This window comes from Pleuronectes platessa, chromosome 1, assembly GCF_947347685.1.
Source record: "Pleuronectes platessa chromosome 1, fPlePla1.1, whole genome shotgun sequence".
In the NCBI taxonomy this organism is placed as follows: domain Eukaryota; kingdom Metazoa; phylum Chordata; class Actinopteri; order Pleuronectiformes; family Pleuronectidae; genus Pleuronectes; species Pleuronectes platessa.
This window is the reverse complement of record NC_070626.1, coordinates 15,910,157-15,932,108: the sequence shown is the minus strand read 5'-3', so window position 1 is coordinate 15,932,108 and position 21,952 is coordinate 15,910,157. Positions and strand designations below refer to the sequence as shown.

Below are 21,952 nucleotides of genomic sequence, written 5' to 3'. Positions count from 1 at the left end.
CTGATTAGAGGATGACCGCTCTACCCTCAGAGCCACAGTCACCCCAGTTTGAGAATACAGGTCAACAAGATACATTACATCTTATAAGATGGCCATGAATGTAAAATGAGAGTATCTGGTAACGGTACAGTGTTTCTCTGTATAATCTAATGCAGCTAATGCAAATACATTTACTCAACATACTTTGAGTAAATGTACTTGATTACGGTTAACTACCTTCAAACAAAGGTTATAAACCTGCAAGAGACATGTGGACACACTTGTAAGACACAGCGTACACACAAGAGAATGAAAGACAGACACACATGCACTCATGTAGAAGATCTCACACACATGATACAAACTCAAACGTGGACATGCTGTAGAAGAGTGAGTGGAATCAGGAGTGATGAGGTACACAGATGAGGATGCTGCTACTGCTTCTGGGGAGTGTGGGACCTGCAGTGACTGTGAGGACAGGATCCACTACACTCCCACATAATAACTGCTTCTCCTCAACGAGTCTGACATGATATGATGATGATCTGAAGCAGCAAGAGACACACACAAACACACACACTCACACACACACACACACACAACACACACACACACACACACACACACACACACACACACACACACACACACACACACACGCACACACACACAGAGAAACACGAACACACCACACCAAAACCTTATCCCCACTTCACACTATAACCGAACCAGCACAAAAAAAGCCCTTTCAGAACTGGGCTTTTCTGAACCTATAGTGTTTATTACAGTGGCCTTGAAACACAAAACACAACAGCATTATCTTCTAGTGGGAAAACTAGGTAGCTACTATTGGCTGCGAGAGAGGAGAGAGAAACCATGAACACTAGTAATCTGACTAGTTATAATGATAACAATAAGAGTGTAAAGTTGTTATTAATGATAGCAGCAACATATGTTATTATGATTATTATTATTACAATTTGGTGTTGTGTTTTGTGATTTGTTGTTATGTTTCGCACTCCAGGATCACCATAGTTTATGATGGAGAAGGTCCTAAATAGGTAAAGTAACACACACAGACATACGCGCGCGCGCACCAGAATCCACGCTGTTTCTTATCTGTCAATATAAAAAATGCGCTCAGCTAATTAAGTCTCGACCAGAAACACAGAGGGAGGGTCGGCTGCTGGTATTTCCTCAGCCACAGTGAAGGCGCTGTTACGCAAACTCGGACCTGATCAGTGACACTCGGAGGCGGTTAATGCAGAAAGTTTCCACTCGGGGAGGATGTGGAGCCTGCGTGCCCCAGAAGAAGAAGACTGGAGGAAACCATGACGCGCAGAGAGGGCTGAGCTCTGTCTGTCAGGGGGGAGCCAGACTTCACAGACACTTCGTCTTCAGCACGTTAACACGCTTCTCATCCACCAGCGGCTTTCATTACAGTTCCCTCTTGTTGCGTTGAAAAGAAAGTTCCTGAGGATGAAAGTGTTCCTGCTCCTGATCGTCTCCTGCCTCGCCGTACACAACGGGGAAGGTAAGTCTGCGATCCATTATCATCAGATTGGGTTCTACAATATAAGAGGTGCGGTGGACTTTCTCTTATTTCGAGCAGCAGCAGAGGAAACAAGTCCAGTCGATGTGTGAACTACATTCCCACACTTGACAATAGCAGAGCCTCAACCTTCAGGCTCCATCAGTGCCTTTCTGACTCACAAGTCAAAGGAGGGTTAGTTCCTCTCTTCTGGTATTTGACTGCCTGTGTCAGCACAACGGGATTACTCACAGCAACTGACTCCCACTCCTCATCTGTGGACGTCAGCTGGATGATATGTATCTAAACATCTGTCTACAGCAAATATCTCCACCTGTGACATCTGAAATCACTCGGCTCACTTATCATGCTGCTGTGATGAGATCTGATGCTTCAGAACTTTCTGCTTCACCTCATTTTTGATCAAATCGGAAAGAGTAAAGGCCTTTCAGTTTCCGGGTGAAGTTTCGATATGGCTTGTTCTACATGTAAAGGGATTTTTTTTTGGGGACGTCACCATGACACAAATAGCTAAGTGTGTTTTTTTTTATATAGGATGGAAATGATGTGGGGAATTCCTGTGTTTAAAAGGGACAGGGCGACTTTGTGACGTAGTTTTACTCTATTAGGCCTACAACTGGTAGTAAAAGGTTGAGTGATGAAACAACATCCTGTTGGGTCATTTTAGTCGAAACTAGAAAAGCTTTTTAGACTTTCATGTTTAGACTAAAGCAGTTTCATATCTCTTTTAAAGACATGACAAAAGACCGACATGTTATTTCCCTCTTGTCAAATTGGATCAGGCGATTCGTCAAATAGCCGTGCACACCTGAAAGCTTGATGCCTAAGAGCAAAGGACACCAAAACCTACACTCAGTCTCAACATTACCATCAGTCCATATTAGGCCAAAAATTATATCAACATAACATTTTTCACTTCTGTCAATATTGATAATAATCATGTTAAATGTCACAGTGTCGTTCAGTTTAAAGACTGGTATTAACTCCTGAGTGAAGGCTCTGGTTTTTAAACTCTTCTTTATGAGCAGAGAATGAAAAACACAATGATATACAGCAAAACATTTTACAAATCTGAGTGAGATCAAGGATGTGATATCTTCACTGTGCTTACGTGACATATGGGAACTCTACATTGAATTTTTGTTGTATTGCTATTGATGAAAATTATATTTTGATAATTATTGTAATATATTAATTTAGCCCAGCCCTAGTCCCACTATTTTTGATGAATAACCTCCATCACAGAAAGTGATAGATTAACTATGTCAACTAGAAATGTCACAAACCCACTTTTACCACTTTTCAAAATGCTTAATTGGTGTGAAAGATTGTGTAAAAGATGAACTTTTATGTTACACAAAACCGCGCCTAAAGCGATAACATTATCTTGCTTATTTTATCAACAAAACACTGCTGTCAGCTAGTTTGACAGGATGCTAGTGGGAAATAACCCCTAATACTTAAGCTACATAGTATCTCTACGATCAACTCGCAGTGATGTGTTGAGAAAAAAGCCTTGAATCTGTTACTTCCTATTCAAACAGAATAAGCGGCTCATGAGCTGAGAGCCATGAAACCAACTGTTGCTTCACATTGTTGCCGAATAATGTGGTAATCTCCAGAAACACCCTGAACACGGAACTGGTAAACCCTAAACGTTGCTGAACTGATCCAGATGAGGATCAGGATGTTGCCCAAGAGCCCTCTGACTGCAACTGAAACGTTCAACACGTAAAAAAAAGAAGCATAAATGAATCATCACTGACTTTTCTATCTGTCTCTCTCTGTCTCTCTCTCTCTCGCTCTCTCTCGCTCTCTCTCTCTCTCTCTCTCTATAGGAGCACCGAGGAGCTACGTCTACAAGTTTTTGAAATGTAACCCTGATGGCAACCAGGCCAACTGTGTGACTCAAGAGACTCCAGTGAGGCCATGGAGGGAAGACCTGCCGGACAAACTGCCCTCTTCAACCGCACAGTACCTGTTAGTATTCATGTGTTGTGTGCATCTCTTGAAAGACTTAGCAGGCTGGGGATGTGGGGGGGTCTTGTTTGCTCAGTGAATCGCTCAGGGGAAGGTGAGAGCTCCTCGGTAGCAGGGAGTTCGCTCCTGTGTTGACGTGAGTCCGCGGAAAAACAAAACATCCCTCTCTGCTGTACTGCTGTCAGATAAATGCAGACTTTAAATTTAGAAAATGCTGATTCCGCTTTGGATCGCTTACTCTGGTTAACACAACTCGAGCGACACACTATCTATCCGGATGTGCGCCTGTGTGTGTTTCCATGTGTTGTGTGTTTGAGAGAGTGTGTAAGTGTGAGGTAGGTGGCCAAGAAAAGCCAAAATAGAGGAGGACGTGGAGGGAGAGAGACAGAGGGGACAGTAGAGAGAGCAGGGAGGCTGGAGCTGGAACAATAAAGGCCTGAGGAGTTCAAGGTCGGGTTCACACTCGTCCAGAGCACAGAGGTCGAAGTTTGTGAAGTTTAAAGCAGAAGAAGTTGATCTGTGGACAGTTTTGTTTCATTTCCCTGTAGTTTGGAATGACAATGATGAGAAAAGCTGTTCCGTTTTCAGCACAAACCGGAGATGTTATCCAGATTGTTTCAGTTTTATCCTGATGGTTTTATTGTGTACTTATTTAAACTTAATCCAGATTATTCAAGGTAGATTTCTGTATAGCCTATTTGCATCTCATAAAAACATGTAGTAAGAAATGAAAAGTGTCATATGCTAAAAACAGAAAATACTCACTTAGTTTATGTCTGTTTGTTTGTACGCAACGTTACACAAAAACAACAGAACTGATTTCCATTAAGCTTGGTGGAGGGATGTGGTATGGGTCAGGAAGGAACCCATTACATTCTGGGGCGGATCCAGGATTTTCCTTAACACTATGAGGCCTTTCTTGACCTTTTCACTGTTTTCTCAGAGAATAATTAATGGATCTTGGCGATAAATCAGACATGTTTAGTGGACAGTGATTTGATGCAGATCCAAATAAAAATGTGGATCTAGTGAATTTAAATGTGGCTTCATCAGGGGACTGCTCGGCCTTGTCGGAGGTATGTGCTCTACTGAGTGATATTGTAGTTTTATGTAGTGATTTAAGATTAATCTAGATTATTTAAAACACAATCCTGCATGTATTTCTATATGAATGTCCTGAAAACAAACAGGAAATAGCAGGTCTAAAATTAACAGTTACATTTGCTATATAATTATATTAACACACATCCATTTCCTCATAATGCTAGTGTGAGCTAGTGTGTGCGTGTGTGTGTGTGTGTTTGTGATAGGGACTGGTTATCTCAGAGGGGTTTCTGGAGTATATTCAGTATATTCAGTTCAAAGTACTTGAACTGAATATATTCCCTCATTTATGACTGCTGTTGACTCTCCTATCTCTGAGTTACATTTAAAACGTCAACATTAACATGTTTTGTTGCAGCAACATTTTATATAAAACAGAACAAAATAGATTGCATTTGGCTGAGCTCCTTTCTTCTGTCATCATTAGTGGATTGTCACAAATTGTTGTCATAGTTAATTCACCATTATTATATTTCCAGGACATGTACACACTTTCATGTCTCGGCCTTAAATGGTTAAGTATCGTATGTTTCTTCAATGCCTTCTTAAGTTTTCCCCTGACCAACTCCACCTAGAGACAAGAGCTGAGAAGGAAAGGCAATATAGTTTGAACCTAAGAGGAATTCAGACCATTTTTATTTCGACTCTCAGTCCACATTGTTCCATTTAGTCTAACTTGAAACCTTCAAAAGAGAGACCTGTTGGAAATAATGAGCCAGTAAAGAAATGCATATGTGTGTGCATGTGTGTGTGTGTAGCACATATGGTATGTGTAAAAGATGTTAACATGTGTCTGCTGACAAAGTCTGTATCACAGTCTTTGTCTTAGCCCGCAGTTTCCCCTTTCATAGTTCCTCATATCCCACAGTTAATGACCTCGGTTCTTTTTCAAAGAAGAAAAAATCATATTTTACACAACCTCAGTTAATGTTAGATGTTGAAATCCCACAGTGAGATTCAAGTGGGTTTAAGGCCCTCTACCATTATATAGTCTCCACTTGTGTAATGTCAGTTAGTAGAGCGCACACCTTTACCAAGGCCCAACAGTCCCCGTATGAAACCACTTGTGGAACATTTTGGATTTTAGTTTTGATGACGTGTTTTAGTCCACATAAAATACTAAATTACAAATATTGTTTTCTCACAAAAAGTTGACAACTGCAATTACACCACAATACTACTCAATAAACTTGAATTTAAGTTTACACCTTTATCCTCATCCAAGACTACGATCCTTTGAGTAGGCAAAAAAAAATGTAATATCGAGATTCAACTGGTGTCTCCTACTTTATTGAACAGTCCAGTCTCAGTGATGCTGCCACATGACACCTGTCTTGAGCTGGTTTAAGGTGAACACAGAAAAACTCTCTCCCTTCAGCAAATGAATGTAAAGTGTAAAACCTCATCCCCCAGCACAGTGACAGTAACATTAACACATTTGAGGGCAGGGCTTAACACAGCGTTGGGTGTTGCTGCGTTAATGTTTTTTACAGTTCCTCGATTCTTTTGAAGCTGTTAGTCCAAAAAAGGAGAGAAGGTTTTTTCACATTGGGTCTTTTCTCTCCTTCTTCCTGATAAGACCTTCCAAACTGTGACTCTCCTGTTTCCACTGTGTTTCACTTTTAACATGTTGGTTGGTTCATCAAGTTTTTTCCAACATTTCTTCTGCAAGTTTTTAGGATAAAACCTTGGCTCTCAATCCTCCTGATGTGTGACTGCTGATTGTTCTTATATGAAAGTAGAGCCCTGGTGGATCTCCTGCTGTTTAACACGATCATTTACGACTCATTCATAATATTCAGTTTTCTAGATAGACTCTCCTTTGAAGGGGTTGTAGTAATTGTGGTTGCAAGTTGAATCCCTCAGTACACGAGTGTTAGACCTGTGTGACACATAACTACAAACACAAAACAATAGAACAGAAGCAGCGGACCTCCAGGCGTCACAGCCCACTTCCTCTCAACACTTCCCTCCTGCTTCCTGTTGAAGGCGAGCTGCAAAAAGGGAGAAAGGCTGCTGCTGATGATGATGTTTTTAAACAAGCTCAGAATGATGCAGGAGGCCAGATAAGAGGCCGAGTAACAAAACGGACATTCCATAAGAACAACTTTCATTTTCAAAGTAGTTTCCAGGTTCATTCACTCACTCTCCCCAAACAGCCTTAACACTGGTGTTCTTCTTTGACTATTTCCCTCTGGGCCTGTTTGCTGTTCAATGTTAAAATTATCACAAGCTTCACACAACCATGTCATTTAATTTAGTTTAGTAGCATTCAGGAAATGGTTTGGTTCACAGATGACAGATGCCACCCACCTCGTAGGGCTCATAATGAACTTTGGATGAAATTTGTGATCTGAAGTTTGGTTTCATGGCCGAGTCAATATCAGAGTTTTTCAGTGGAGATCTTGTACATGAGTGGTTTTTCAAAAGGATAATTGGATTGTTTCCTCCGTCAAGGAGGTCGTAATTTCACCCCTTGGTTTGTTGGTTGGTTGGTTTGTTTGTAAGCGTGACTGACTGGAAGGATAACCACGAAGCTTGGTGGGAGGATGTGGTGTGGGTCATTACATTTTGGTGCGGATCCAGATTAGGGGCAGATCCGGTATTTTTTGTCACTTTAGTCAACACTGTGAGATTGTGTGTTTTTCAACGTTTCCGTTGATTTCTCAGAGAATAATTCATGGATCTTGATGAAAAAAAATCCGACATGTTTATGAGTGTGTGCAATTTGGTGCAGATCCAAATAAAAATGAGTTAATTAAAATTTGGGTTCGTAAAGAGGCTTTAGGGCCCTGGCAGAGGTATTCACTCTGCTATAAGTGCTATTCTCGTCAAGTAATTTATATGTTCTAAAAAATATCTTTAAAGCTGATATACAAAACTGTCCACTAATTTAAATACAACAATTGCAATGTGTTGTTGAAAGTTTTCTGTAATTTTGTCATCTCTGTTCTTTTCTGAAGGGATGCTGTTAGAGTCATGTCACACTGACATCTACAACCTACTAAGCGCCATCAACATTTCTCAATATTCGACTTTCATTCTGTTTCCAGAGAGGCAGTCCCTGTGGAGGATGAACGCCCTCCAAGAGAGGAGGGAGAGGGGGAACTGCCAGTGATCAGTGGGGAGTCACCTCAGCCTGAAGAAGGTTCTGCAGGCTATGAAGGCTCTGCATCTGAATGGCCGTTCGTAGCTGACCGGGCATTTGCGAGTGCTGAAAGTGAGACAGGCTCTGGAGAGTCCTGGACAAAGAGCGACATGGACCTGTACAAAGGTAATGTTGGTTTTCTTCTTCCTCCCCCATTTCTAGGTCTCCATGTTTTCTGCTTCTGTCTGATCTGTCCTTATGTGGCTGTTTGCAGGTGGAGATAAGAGGAGCATGAGATGGTTGCTGCCCAGCAGGTCTGTGGTTGGTGAAGCAAAACCAGATGAGCAGGAGCTGAGAGACGACCACCTTCTGCAGCTGTAGGCTGGACACCCACCCTCTCACAGGCACACACATAAACACAAGGATAGTGTCTATTTCATTTCCATCTTATCCATTCAAATCACAAAGTGAATATTGCATCGCCACCTAGTGGTGGAGAAACTCTGATTTAAACTGATGATCTCTTTTCATTCTCAGTACTGTTGATGGTAATTATTCTCCTCAGCAATGTATCTGCCATCTATCGGCAGTGGCCAATGTTTGTGCTTTCTTGTGAAAGATGTGTAAGTTGGAAAATGCTCTTAAATATACATTTTTAAATATAATATCAAACAATTGTAATAGCAGTGCAGTAAGATGGCACCTTAGTCGATGACTTTTGTCTATGCAAATATGGTTCAAAGAGCTATTTATATAATTTCATCCCATCCGTGTCAAATGTTGTGACACTTACCTGTTTTGTAGCTTTTCCTGGGAACTCCTGGTCTGCAAAGTTGAACGAGATAATTGTGCAAACCAAAACCCCTCAGGAATGAATTTACGCAATCTTAACCACTGTGATCTGGAACATATTCAAAATATATATTATGTATGCGTTCCTACACGCTCTGTGTTGTCTCATATGCATTTGAAATTCTTCTATTAATAAAGGATTTACAACAACTCCATTCTGTTCTGTTTTCAGTGTTTCGTATCCTAACTCTGTTATCAGCTGTTAAATAAGGATTTAATGAGATGATGCTCCTCCAGCAACATGAGAGAATGTGTTTGGATACTGTATATCCTGTTGTCTCTTTATAGAAAATTGGAAATAATTTGACTTTATCAATTTGTGTTAAATCATATACTTGTTTATAAATTGTGATATATTGCTTATAGAGCGTGTGCCATTTGTGGCAGCTTGATTGAATTTAAGGGGACCGTGGTGGAGAAATAACTTGAATACTAATTTTTATTCCAAAATTAGCTAATCACAGATAGGATTATATTGTAATTGTTAACATACAAATGTATTGTTAAGTAAATACCAGGAATAACAGCAAAATTGGTCACCATATTATGGTTTTCAAAAGTGGTTTGTATTTTTAAAGTAAGTTTTCAAAAAGTACATCAATCTTTGTGAACTTTGTAATATTTAAACATTTTAATAAAACTATAAAAGATAAAGTCAATGGTGAATAAAATATTAAATTCAAAACTAAATGTTAAACCCAAATGTAGAATTTACATGTAAATGTAGAATCTAAATGATAAATTCAAATCCAATTTTAAAATCTAAATGGAAGTATCAAATCAAATTTTTGAATATAAATAACAGTTGGCCTAGTTTTAGTTAATATTGATTTACGTTTATCAAACATGAGGTAAGTTTAAAAGCTAAACAAGATGACATATTATTGTTATTTCCAATTTTACAATCTGCCCCATACAAGAAATGTGAGAAAGAGTAAATTTATAAACAATAAAGTCATCATCATTTTTTACACATTTGTGTCATCTGCTCATCCCAATATGTCCTTATATCTATATTATATACAAAGGTTTTTTCGACTTACTCGTGCTATCATCCTGTGCCACTGCACTTAACTTTATTACATTTCTATATAAACCCCGTTTTTATTCTTTTGTCTACCTCATTGTGACCTGCCTGCTGCTGAAACAACTGAATTGTGTGGATCAATAAAGTTTGATCTAATCTTTGTTGGATGATAAATGTTTTCAAATAATATGATGACATATTATTTGTTAACCGAAGTGGACTCAAGAACGTCCACCAATATATCATCGAGTGTAAATAATGGTATGAGCCTTAACAATGCAGTATTAGGGTGTATTATTCATATTAATAAGTGGTAAAGGATTATTAACGATGAGTATTGATAGGGAGTGTTAATAAGGGGAATATAAGGAGCGTTGTCATATGGTCACCACCTCTCCTTCACGCACATGACCCGGGTCACATGACGCGGAGCCCCGGTTCCACCTCCTGGTCCATGTTCACTCACAGCACGGAGCGAGGCTATTAGCAGTTAGCTGTTAGCTGTTAGCTGTTAGCTTCCACTGTCCAGACGGCCGACATGGTGAGTGTAAACCCGGACAGCAGCTGCTCGGACAGCGTAGGGCTGAACCCGCGTGTTTATTTGTTACAGACCGACACTGAGCTGAGCTCCCTGCTTCTCCTGACCGGCAGCTAACTCGTTTAGTTCAAGCTAACAGCGAAGCTAGCTGGCTCGGAGGAGTCAGGAGGCCCCTGCTCCCTGTGGGTCTCTGTGGTGTTGTGACTGGTGAGCAGCTGGTTCATAACAACACTGTGCTGGTTGAAAGTGGCGGATATCTGAGGTTAATGCAGCTTGTGTGTGTTTATGATACAAACGTGTGTGTTTTTAGAGATGCCACAGAGCTCCAGTCAGTGAGGCTGTTAGCTCACGTCCCTGGTTGTCTCCGGTTGGAGAAGTTGTCACGAGCTGACGTGGAATAACAGCAACAACTCTTTATGACATATGTCTGAAGGATGTGCAAGTTGATTCATTTAAACAACATATTTAACACAACGCTGACTTGTATGCAGTGTCATTGTGTAGTTCCGTAAGTTGTTTTCTTTTGTAGCTTCCTGCCCAGAGTATATTCTATTAATTTCCTGTCATGGGATGTGATGAATTCAAACATTTCCCACGTGTCCCCCCGGGGGCTGGTCTCTCCTGACGCCTGGATGATCGGGCCACTTCCTCCTGATTAGCTGCTGCAGCATGTTGAAGTGTTTGTAGCTCTGGTATGTTATTGAGTTAGTGTGGTAAATCGTTGATGTTCTCTTTCTGAATCCTGTCAGGGACTGAGGTCAGTTTCAACCTCAGACTGTGATGGCCACACCCTCAGTGACATTCAAGTCATCACTGTCCTCAGACAAGTGTGTCAACACCTCCTTCAGATTAGAATAGATAAACGTGATGTGTCAGCTTCTTGAATCAAGATAGCCACACAGCCATTGTGATCCTGGATTATCCCGACATGCCTTTGTATTTGATATGTTAATATTTGTTTTGTTTGATCACGTTTCATTTGTCCTAGAACCGTCATGATATAAAATGTAAAGCATCTCCAACAAGTATAAACGTTCTAAACCTTTAAAGGTGGTCATTGGCATCGATCACTCTGCTTAAAAATTGGCTGTTCTCTTACATGACAATGTTTTTTTTTGTATTAACTGTGATTTTAGGCTTAGTTAATTTTTTTGTCAAACCACATAACCAGTTAACTTTGTTGTCTGTGATGCATTTTCTTTTTCCAGAGTTTCCTGGGAGGTTTGTTTGGGCCGGTGTGTGAGATAGATGTGCTGCTGAACGATGCCGAGAACAGGAAGACTGCTGAGCTGAAGACAGAAGAGGGGAAAGTGGAGAAACACTACCTGTTCTACGATGGAGAGTCTGTCTCTGGGAAGGTAAACTGGGTTTACATGATTTACAAAGCAGACTGCAGAGGTTAAGGAAGGGATCCTACAAATGTGCTTTCTCTTTATGTATTAGTTAACAGAACTCATCCCGTCAGGACCCATTGGAGGGTTTAAACAAAGTCTGGCTCAGGTCAGGTTCGGTTTTGTTGGCTGGTCAATCAACTTCTTTTACACACTGCGTGTGCCTGTAACCAGTTGCATCGTCCGGCTCGGGTTTGGTTCAGAGACATCTTATAGAATGTCTGTCGGGTTCAGTTTAATTTCTCCCTGGGCTTCATCATGTTTGCACAGAAACTTGTGGCCTAAGTCCAACAAAAAAGTAGCATTTTGAAAGCGGTGCTGGTCTTGTTTTATCTTAAGAACTCTCAGTCTGCCTTTTAATCTGCCAGAAACTGGAGGATGATGCAGACACTTGCGTTCACTCCCTAACTGGGTCTTACAGCCGCACCATCTTTCCTTGGTTCACCACACTCACAAACTATCAAGGGACCTTTTTCAGAATGGCATCAGTATCAAATAACAGTGGCGAAGGCAACATGAATAACAAATGACTGCTTGTGCCTGACCTTGGATAAAGATATTTCTGATACTGAGCTAAAATGATCGTCTGAGATCATATGTCCTATCAATGAACGTAGCCTCGGTTAGCAGATACTCAGCTTCTCTGTCTGTGGTGGGATCCTCTCTTCAGCTATTGTCAGACATGAACTCCAGTCAAATCCGGAGAATTGGCTACAGAGTTTAACTGCAGTCTGTCTTCACTATGTGCACAACCCAGCGGAAAATGTTTTCTGCAAAGACGCGTTCACGACAGCATAAAATCCTCCGCGCTATGCAGGCCATACCTGGAGCAGCAAGTCAGGCAGTTGGAGTCAACAGAACCTGCGGCGTGTCTCACTCTGGCATTTCGCTCACACCTGCACCTCCTCCAGAGAGCATACGAAGGAACTGCTGAGCATGTCTGAAAACAACTTTTGAATGAGTCCTATGGGAAATTTAGGTTGTTCTGATGTGTTTGCAAGATCGGCTCCATGTCGTAACAATGGATAGCTCTTACCTTTTTTTGGAGGGGGAGGATTTGTGTTCTTAATTTCTTATTAAAATGTGTTATTAAATTGGTAATATTTCCAGATGACAACATTTCTTTTGAGTCATACTTGAGCTCATGAAATTATCCCTCGACAGGTGAATCTAAATGTGAGGCAGGGAGGAAAGCGACTCGAGCATCAGGGCATCCGCATCGAGTTCGTCGGACAGATAGGTGAGCATGATACAAGTGATGCATTCATCAGTGTCTCTCTGTTGTCTCTGTACTTTCATGTCTCTTCTTAAAGTGTTAAAGAGACAGCTGCTATTTATAATTATGATAAACTAACCTCATCTCTTTTCTTGCTTTAATCTTCGTAGGACAGTCAGTTAGATATATTCTGAATAACATTTAAAACCCTTTAATTTATATAACAGTGTGCTTCTTAAGCATTTTCAAATGATTATGCTTTGTAGTTTTAAAACTGCTTTTCAACATTAGGATTAACTCACGTGGCTAAAAGATTTACCAGAGCATGATGTCATCATGTGCAGCCTTTCTATAGCAGAGCTGAACTGTCCTCAATCCCTCCTCCATTAACTGTTGTGGAACATGAGAAGTTTGCTTTTAAAGCTATACAATCTTTTGAAGTTTTGCTTTGAAACGACCCAAAGACTCAAACTCAACTCTGCTGTATTTCAGAGCTCTTCTCTGATAAGAGCAACACCCATGAATTTGTGGACTTGGTGAAAGAGTTAGCGCTGCCTGGAGAACTCACTCAGAACAGAAGCTACGACTTTGAGTTCATGCAGGTGGAGAAGCCCTACGAGTCCTACACTGGAGCGAACGTCCGGCTAAGGTACAATCAAAACAGTTTGACATGAGGAAAGCTGCAGCTTCTGATAAATTATCTATCACATGGATGTATTATTATATCTGTGTTTCCTTCTGACAAATTTTCCGGACAGGCAATGAACTTTGTTGTTGAGTATCCATGTTCAATCTTATAGAAGTAAACAGTCTGCAGGGCTGTCTTTCTCTAGCTCATTTTGTATTGCTCTCCCTCCAGGGGGCGACAATGAGAGAACTTTACAGCAAGGATCAATAAACATATTGCTGGTATTGATAAATATATCAGATGTGCTGGGAATATAATTATTATAATAACAATAGAGCATTACTATCATTTCAATTACAAGAAAGGCAGCTATAACAAATAAACAATTTAATATTCTGGACTCTTTGAGTCAGGTGTATATGTATGAGGGAGGAAATACCTAGAAGTGTAAACCGCTAAGTTTCATGTGTTTTTTGACGTTGAAGCAATGGATCATTATCATAGCAGAACATCATGTTCATCACTGTGTTGGTCTTAAAGCTTGTGGTGTCTGTGTGCTCTTCTTGCAGGTATTTCCTCAGGGTGACAATAGTTCGTCGTCTGTCTGACTTAGTGAAGGAATACGAGTTAATTGTCCACCAGTTAGCCACGTACCCAGATATCAACAACTCAATCAAGATGGAGGTCGGCATCGAAGACTGTCTTCACATCGAGTTCGAGTACAATAAATCCAAGTGAGATTCATTTTGCTCTAACTTCTCTATTGAAGTGCAAACCTCAAGTCGTCAGTTTGAGCAGCTTCTTTCATGTGTCTCTTTACAAGATACCACCTCAAGGACGTGATTGTTGGGAAGATCTACTTCCTGCTGGTCAGGATCAAGATCCAACACATGGAGCTGCAGCTCATCAAGAAGGAGATGACAGGCATTGGTAAGAGTCCACGATAGCCATTTGTAAAGATAAGCTAAACTTGAGTAGCATCACTCTGTGGCTGCTTCAAAGCTCATCACATTTGAGCCTTTTATGTTTCTTAAATGCTCTGGTTGGTTTAATGAATGTGTTGGTCCTTCTTGTTAGGTCCCAGTACTACGACTGAGACGGAGACTGTTGCAAAGTATGAAATCATGGATGGAGCTCCAGTCAAAGGAGAATCAATCCCCATCAGACTGTTCTTGGCAGGTAAGAGCTCTTCACTCACTGCCGCTGACCTGATGCAACCTTATGTCCTCACGGTGTCCATTTCCCTCATAGCGGCTCCCTTCCAAAAAACATTTAAATCGGCATATTACAATTCAAATTTTAGTTTGAGTTTGAGTGACAGCCTATCACATCTTCTGCTTCCTTACAGGATATGACTTGACAGCAACCATGAGGGACGTCAACAAGAAGTTCTCTGTGCGCTACTTCCTTAATCTGGTGCTCGTGGACGAAGAGGATAGAAGATACTTTAAACAACAGGTAACACACTCATTCACACAGCTGTGGAGCTCTTCATCAGTGAGCTATTATCTTACTAACTGTACTTTTCCCTGCATTCATTCCTGTGCCTTCTTGTGTAGGAGGTCGTTTTGTGGAGAAAAGCCCCAGAGAAGATTAGGAAAAGAAACTTCCATCAGCGCTATGAGTCGCCCGAGCCCCGAACCCAGCCGGTTACTGCAGAGCAGCCAGAGATGTGAGCGTGATATCATGAACTAAGAACACACACAGACACACCCCAAATCTTCACTGCTGAACAGCCAGAGGTGTGAGAGCTGCACCAATATCCCCTGGGACTGAGACATGTCTGTATCCATGAATACACATAGCATACCTTCAGATATCCCCCCTTAAACCACCTCACAGCTTCTGATGTGAGCTATCCTGCCACCACTACCCCCCCAGGACTGAAAACACTCGCATACAGATGCAAAAGTCTGCTGAATGCGAAATATCAAGGCAAGAGTGCAAATCTAACCAACCCATGAAAGGAACAGTGAGGCAGCCGCTTTGATCCAGGCGTCTCGGACTGAAAACCCACATGCTCAAACAGACACACACAACCACACATACAGGGGAAGCCATAGAGTTTCCGTTTGCTGAATGAAACTGGAGAAAAGACAGAAGAGATGTGATATCTACACACGAGCACCACGCCGTTTATGGCTTTCTTCTGCAACAGGAGCTTCTTTCGGTTGCATGTTTGGACGGCACTTATCCAGGAGGTTCTCCGGTATCCTCCCTCCCAACCCCCTACAAAATGCTGCGTTTCTTTTTATCTGTATGGGCTACCAAGTGATTAAGTGCACAAGTCATGGGGATCAGCTTGAATACACAACCTGACGGCCTGAGTCGGCACATGAGCTCTATATTTATACACGATACATGAGTTTGAATAATGACACCTCCGTGCTCTCGCTCATCCTTACGCTGCTGCCGTGTTTTATTTAAGTATGATGCAACAGTCTGCTCACTGCTCGTTTCAAGTCAAATCTCAACTTAATTTTCAAATCCACTTTGATTTCATACAGAAAAGGTTTCAACTCATTGCCAACATTATGAATATAGTGTCATTCATTTCATAAAATTATGAGAGTAAATTACTATTATATAGAGCTGCAACTAATCGGAGAGAGAGATGTGTGTTCTCATACAGAAAATATATTTATTTGTTACTTGGTTGTGTCAGTTCACATTAATAGATGAAAGAAATGCATTGTCTTCCATTTCTGAAATGTAAAGCTTAAAAAAATTTGAAAGGTGATGAAGTTTGCCTGAAAACTGAAATTCTATCTTCACCGCACGATTAACGATTTACATTTTCAATGGAGCGATGAAATGATGCTCGCCACCATCAGCAGACGGCAGTTCCACTCTTGTCACTTTCACCTTATTTTTTACAAGGTATACTATCCTTTTTTTTTTTTAAGCTGGTTTGTTAGACCTAGAAAACTAATGTTATATATGACTCATGCCTGCTGTTGTAAGCACTGGAAGGCGTGCAGCATCAATATACTGTAAAATCCAATTATGTTCCACTGTGATGCTCAGACCGGCAGTTTAGGTCCAGCTTTAAAGACACACTCCTACACGCACATGGTTTGGGGGTGTAACCAGTCCGGTGTTCAGGGTCTATTTGCCCGTACGCTCTGATCTGTGGCCAGTTTTGCATGTTTCCCTTTGGATGCTTAACTCTGTATAAAGGGGCATGGAAGCTGAAATGAAACATCACTCAAGGAAAACTTCACCACCGAGCTCTCCTGTCTGTAATGGAAAATATACTGTCATTGATATATCACTACTTATTTAAATTGAATTTACTAATACAATATGTTGTTTCTTTTCTTTCTTTTTTTGGATGTGCAACTCATGCTCCCATAAATGTCTGAACACTCAGAGCTACAACTCAGTTTTTCTTCGGTTCCTTCACGCGAGTGTTAACCTTTGTAGTTTGATGTTCCTTTGTCTGGGAACAGTGTTATTTATTTCAGTTATTGCTTTGTATCTCTGCCTGTCAGATTTATCAGATATGTTTTCTGTCTTTCTGAACACGGTGCAGGTAGGGTTTGTTTGGTGTTCTTTAAAAAGTAACGAAGAAACACTTAAATGCCAAAACTCTCTGCCCCTGTCTTATCTACTGCATGTATCTTTACACGATGTCGAATCATGCTGTCAATGTGTGTGTGGGAGTGAGAGAGACAATGTGTGTGTGTGTGTGTATATACACCGAACCCAATTATATATAGCTTAAAAAAAACAGTGAATAAAGCAAATTTATACTGATTATCTTGTGCACCCTTTTTTTTTTTAAAGAAAAAATATTTTTGTGTTCATTCTTTATTGTTATTGTATCTCTTTGTGTGTTGTTGGATATTTAGTTGACAATAACATGAGTTTTCCTCACAGGGACCAGATCCTTTATATTATAGAAAGAATTAAAGGCTGCACTGCTGCACAGCTGTTCAGTCAGTAGCGATGATTAAAGTACACTGCAGAGAAGATTACTTCACATATTGTGCAGTACTATAGGCTACTGCTGGGTTACTGTCATCACATTCAAGGCTAGCATCAATTCGACATGTCCTTTGCTCGTGGGACAACTTAGTTTTCGCAAAGATCAATATCTGCAGTTTGCAGTTTATTGTTTAGCCTTTTGCCTTTCTGACCCACAGCTTAGTTATCCATGTTTGTAACTATATATATATATATATATACACACACACACACACACGTGTTTGTACATCTTTCTCAGTGAGGACACTCATTGACATACACACACACACCTACACACACAAAGGGGTGAAAACATAACTTGCTCTTGACTGTTATACTGTAATAAATCGATCAGACCCATGAATCCATATATTCAGACCGACAAAGACAGGACAAAGTTATGCAGAATTGTATCTATTATTATGTGGATGATTATTATTATTATCAGAATTAAAATGTAATACATTATTTACATTGTATATATAATTGTATAACATGCACAAAGAGGAGTGGGGGCTGGAGGTGTGGTTGAAGGGTTGGTTTAGGGGTGAGTGGTGGGACTGGGAGGTGGATAAATGTTACAGGGAGGGGATGGGAGCAGGGGAAAAGAAAGGGGGAAAGGGTTGGAGGGAATTTCAGTTATTGTGGGAGAAACCACCTCAATCTCTTATCTTTGGCTGAGTCTCGCTTTTAATGTTTGAGAGTTCATATCTGCCCTGCTCGCTCTCCTCCCCCTCACTGTCTGGTCGTCTTCTTGGTGTGACTCTTCTTCTCTTCCATCAATTGTTTGTCCTCCTCTCTGTTTGCAGCTGCTGCAGGTCTGGGTGACTTGTACAGTGCCTTGCATAAGTATTCACCCCCTTTGGACTTTTCTACATTTTGTCATGGTATAACCACAGATTAAAATTTATTTCATCATGAGTTTATGTAATGGACCAACACAAAATAGTGCATCATTTGGAAGTGGGGGGAAATATTACATGGATTTCACAATTATTTACAAATAAAAATCTGAAAAGTGTTGAGTGCATATGTATTCACCCCCTTTACTGTGAAACCCCTAACAAAGATCTGGTGCGACCAATTGCATTCACAAGTCACATTTACAAGTCACATAATTAGTAAATAGGGTCCACCTGTCTGCAATTTAATCTCAGTATAAATACACCTGTTCTGTGACAGACTCAGAGTTTGTTGGAGATCATTACTGAACAAACAGCATCATGAAGACCAAGGAGCTCACCAAACAGGTCAGGGATAAAGTTGTGGAGAAATATGAAGCAGGGTTAGGTTATAAAAAAATATCCAGAGCTTTGAACATCTCTCTGAGCACCATAAAATCCATCATAAGAAAATGGAAAGAATATGGCACAACCGCAAACCTACCAAGAGGAGGCCGTCCACCCAAACTGAAGAGTCGGACAAGGAGAAAATGAATCAGAGAAGCAACCAGGAGGCCCATGGTTACTCTGGAGGAGTTGCAGAGATCCACAGCTGAGGTGGGAGAATCTGTCCACAGGACAACTATTAGTCGTCTACTCCACAAATCTGGCCTTTATGGAAGAGTGGCAAGAAGGAAGCCATTGTTGAAAGGGATCCATAAAAAATCCCGTTTGGAGTTTGCCAGAAGCCATGTGGGAGACACAGCAAACATGTGGAAGAAGGTGCTCTGGTCAGATGAGACCAAAATTGAACTTTTTGGCCTCAATGCAAAACGCTATGTGTGGCGAAAACCCAACACTGCCCATCACCCTGAGCACACCATCCCAACAGTGAAACATGGTGGTGGTAGCATCATGCTGTGGGGATGCTTCTCTTCAGCAGGTACAGGGAAACTGGTCAGAATAGAGGGAAAGATGGATGGAGCCAAATACAGGGAAATCCTTGAAGAAAATCTGATGCAGTCTGCAAAAGACTTGAGACTGGGGCGGAGGTTCATCTTCCAGCAGGACAATGACCCTAAACATACAGCCAGAGCTACAAAGGAATGGTTTGGATTAAAGAATGTTAATGTCTTAAAATGGCCCAGTCAAAGCCCAGACCTCAATCCAATAGAGAATCTATGGCAAGACTTGAAGATTGCGGTTCACAGACGGTCTCCATCCAATCTGACTGAGCTTCATCTTTTTTGCCAAGAAGAATGGACAAACCTTTCCATCTCTAGATGTGCAAAGCTGGTAGAGACATACCCCAAAAGACTTGCAGCTGTAATTGCAGCGAAAGGGGGTTCTACCAAGTATTGACACAGGGGGGTGAATACTTATGCACCCAACAGATGTCAACTTTTTTGTTCTCATTATTGTTTATGTCACAATAAAATGTATTTTGCACCTCCAAAGTACTATGCATGTTTTGTTGATCAAACGGGAAAAAGTTTATTTAAGTCTATTTGAATTCCAGTTAGTAACAGTACATAATGGGAAAAAGTCCAAGGGGGGTGAATACTTATGCAAGGCACTGTATCTTGAGAGCCACATTTGACTCTTTCAGAACTTGTGCTGGTTTCTGCAGTGCAGACGAGGCACACTGGAGTCACTCAGAGATGGAAGCGTCAGTGTCTCCATACATGCACGCTGTAGTCTCCCCCAGTCAGCGTGAACACACAAACTAGGTGGAATGATAATTGTGAGTGATGCACAGGAAATATATCCGGAGTCTATACTAATATATGTCTGTGACATTGAGTGTCCTTCTCTTTTCCTGCTTTAGTACTTCTCGTACTTCTCTGCTTTATTGTAATGAATGGAAGGTATGGCATAATGATGTGTTTTATCTTTGTTCATGTTTCGAAACATTTTGATAACCTTGTTTAATAATTGTGTGACCTAATACGACATGTCTGTTTCATAGGGCAGCTGGATATTAAGATTTCATCTGGATTATTTGGCCTTGTTTAGAATTAGTTTTCTTTCTGATAAATTTGTATGATTTCCGGTTTCTTTGTTTTATTTTAATTTGTTCTTGGTTCTGTGGAAAACTTATTTTATGAGCCGAGAACCACAGCAGAAGAGGAGGCGGAGGTGGAGGTGGCCTGTACGTTCACTAAATCAATCGAGGCCGAGTACGGGAGAACATGCATCTCTTGTTCGACCTCTGAGGGATGTTTACGATGAAATGCACTTTGCGAATTTCCCGTATGTCAACACAACTACCTGGCCTACACAGATGAGTGGTGGCTGGCGACACCGATCTTTCACAGGCACCACAGATATCAAGGTGACGTTATGGGTGTGAGGAACGACTTGATGCAGTTCTTTCTGACGCCTGAGGAAGCGGTTTCATGGCAGAACGACATACTTGGCCCCAGATCTGGACCTGATGATCTTACCTGAGACGCTGGCTTTTAGAATTGTAAATAAAAAAATCTCAACTGTCTCAAAACCTGTTCGGTGTGTTATTCGATCCTTACTTTTCATACAAACATGTTGCAAAACACAAACTATTTAGACTTTTAGCCATGTAAATAAAGAAAATCCCCAACTGTTGAATTTAGTGTTTTATTTATAACAAATGTATAAACAAGCAATAATAAACTAAATAAGTAATAGAACAAGGTGCAAAAAAGTACTATACACAAACAAGGTGCAAATAAGTGATATAAAAAACAAGGTGTCAAATGAGTAATAAAACAAGGTGCAAAATACATTCTATAACTATATACTATAGTAACTTGAAACACGAGGCCCATTGTCGGTCTGATTAGAATGCATCAGGCTCCATACCTGAAACATTAATGACCGTTGTTTGTCTTTGGGCATATTCTTTCCCATAACACCCATGTACTGCCCCCAGCATGATAATTCGTCTTGTGGAGATGGACGATGTGCCACGGGCACATAGGTCCTGTACAACTGTTGCCTGCTCTCCTCGAGCTTAGAGTACACTTCGGTTATGAACCTCAGGTCTTGCGCCATCCGTCTTCTCCTCTTCTGTGAACGACGACATGGCGTGAGAATGAAGGCTGGAGGGTAGGCAGCCAGCACACGAGGAGAGGCCTCAGATTCTGAAGTGGATGAGTCAGGGGAAGTGAGCGGCGTGAGTGGCCCAGACCATCGTATTTTTTTCTATATTTGGCCCTCAGGATAAAAAGTTTGGACACCCCTGCCATAGTAGATTCCTAGTTGTATTTTGGGTTTGAAAATGCCGGTATTATTATATAGGGAATGAAACAGGAAGAGGGAGATCGTTCGGAAAGGATGTAGTTACCGGACCAATCACAGCCAAGGGGTATCCCTAGGCTCTCCGACATGCCGAAGGATAGAAAAATCAGAGGTGTACGTAGAGCTCTCCGAGGTGCTCGGAGAGGGCGTTCCACGTCGGCGATTCCCATGTGTCCGTCTCCGTCAAAACGGAGTAGCACATATCGGCCTATATCGGGCTTAAAGCAACATATTTTAGAGGCAATCATCATTTTACTACATACGATCTATGGGCTCAACCATAGAGAAGTCATTGTAGTTGCCTGTTTGTAATACGTTACAAACATATTAATTATATATCACTTAAATTAATATATTATATCAATTTGCCAGTTCAAATTAGTACCTTTCCTTAAAGTTTAAATCCTTATTATGATTTCACAATTCTAATTAATTTCTGCTTTGTTTTATTTCAGGCAGATTTGCGGC

The 21,952-nt window shown here is 40.9% G+C and overlaps 2 protein-coding genes across 2 annotated transcripts; both read left to right on the top strand.

The window, feature by feature from the left end:
* The first annotated feature begins 1,268 nt into the window (after positions 1 to 1,268).
* srgn (serglycin) lies at positions 1,269 to 8,706 on the top strand. Its single transcript, XM_053419384.1, has 4 exons — positions 1,269 to 1,513; positions 3,370 to 3,511; positions 7,669 to 7,889; positions 7,978 to 8,706. Exons 1-4 carry the CDS (start codon positions 1,459 to 1,461, stop codon positions 8,082 to 8,084), a joined length of 525 nt encoding a protein of 174 aa, XP_053275359.1. The 5' UTR covers positions 1,269 to 1,458; the 3' UTR covers positions 8,085 to 8,706.
* Positions 8,707 to 9,993: 1,287 nt separating this feature from the next.
* Positions 9,994 to 17,115, top strand: vps26a (VPS26, retromer complex component A). Its single transcript, XM_053422649.1, has 9 exons — positions 9,994 to 10,123; positions 11,329 to 11,478; positions 12,676 to 12,751; positions 13,220 to 13,376; positions 13,925 to 14,089; positions 14,179 to 14,285; positions 14,433 to 14,534; positions 14,704 to 14,813; positions 14,915 to 17,115. The coding sequence occupies exons 1-9, from the start codon at positions 10,121 to 10,123 to the stop codon at positions 15,029 to 15,031; spliced, it is 987 nt and encodes a 328-aa protein (XP_053278624.1). The 5' UTR covers positions 9,994 to 10,120; the 3' UTR covers positions 15,032 to 17,115.
* The last annotated feature ends 4,837 nt before the right edge of the window (positions 17,116 to 21,952 follow it).

Bases quoted from the DNA above. Each gene is read 5' to 3' on its own strand.
- srgn (XM_053419384.1), top strand. From the start codon at position 1,459: ATGAAAGTGTTCCTGCTCCTGATCGTCTCCTGCCTCGCCGTACACAAC. The intron at 1,514-3,369 runs GTAAGTCTGCGA...CTCTCTCTATAG, and splicing joins CGCCGTACACAACGGGGAAG to GAGCACCGAGGAGCTACGTC. The intron at 7,890-7,977 runs GTAATGTTGGTT...GGCTGTTTGCAG, and splicing joins CGACATGGACCTGTACAAAG to GTGGAGATAAGAGGAGCATG.
- vps26a (XM_053422649.1), top strand. The intron at 11,479-12,675 runs GTAAACTGGGTT...ATCCCTCGACAG, and splicing joins GAGAGTCTGTCTCTGGGAAG to GTGAATCTAAATGTGAGGCA. The intron at 14,535-14,703 runs GTAAGAGCTCTT...GCTTCCTTACAG, and splicing joins CATCAGACTGTTCTTGGCAG to GATATGACTTGACAGCAACC.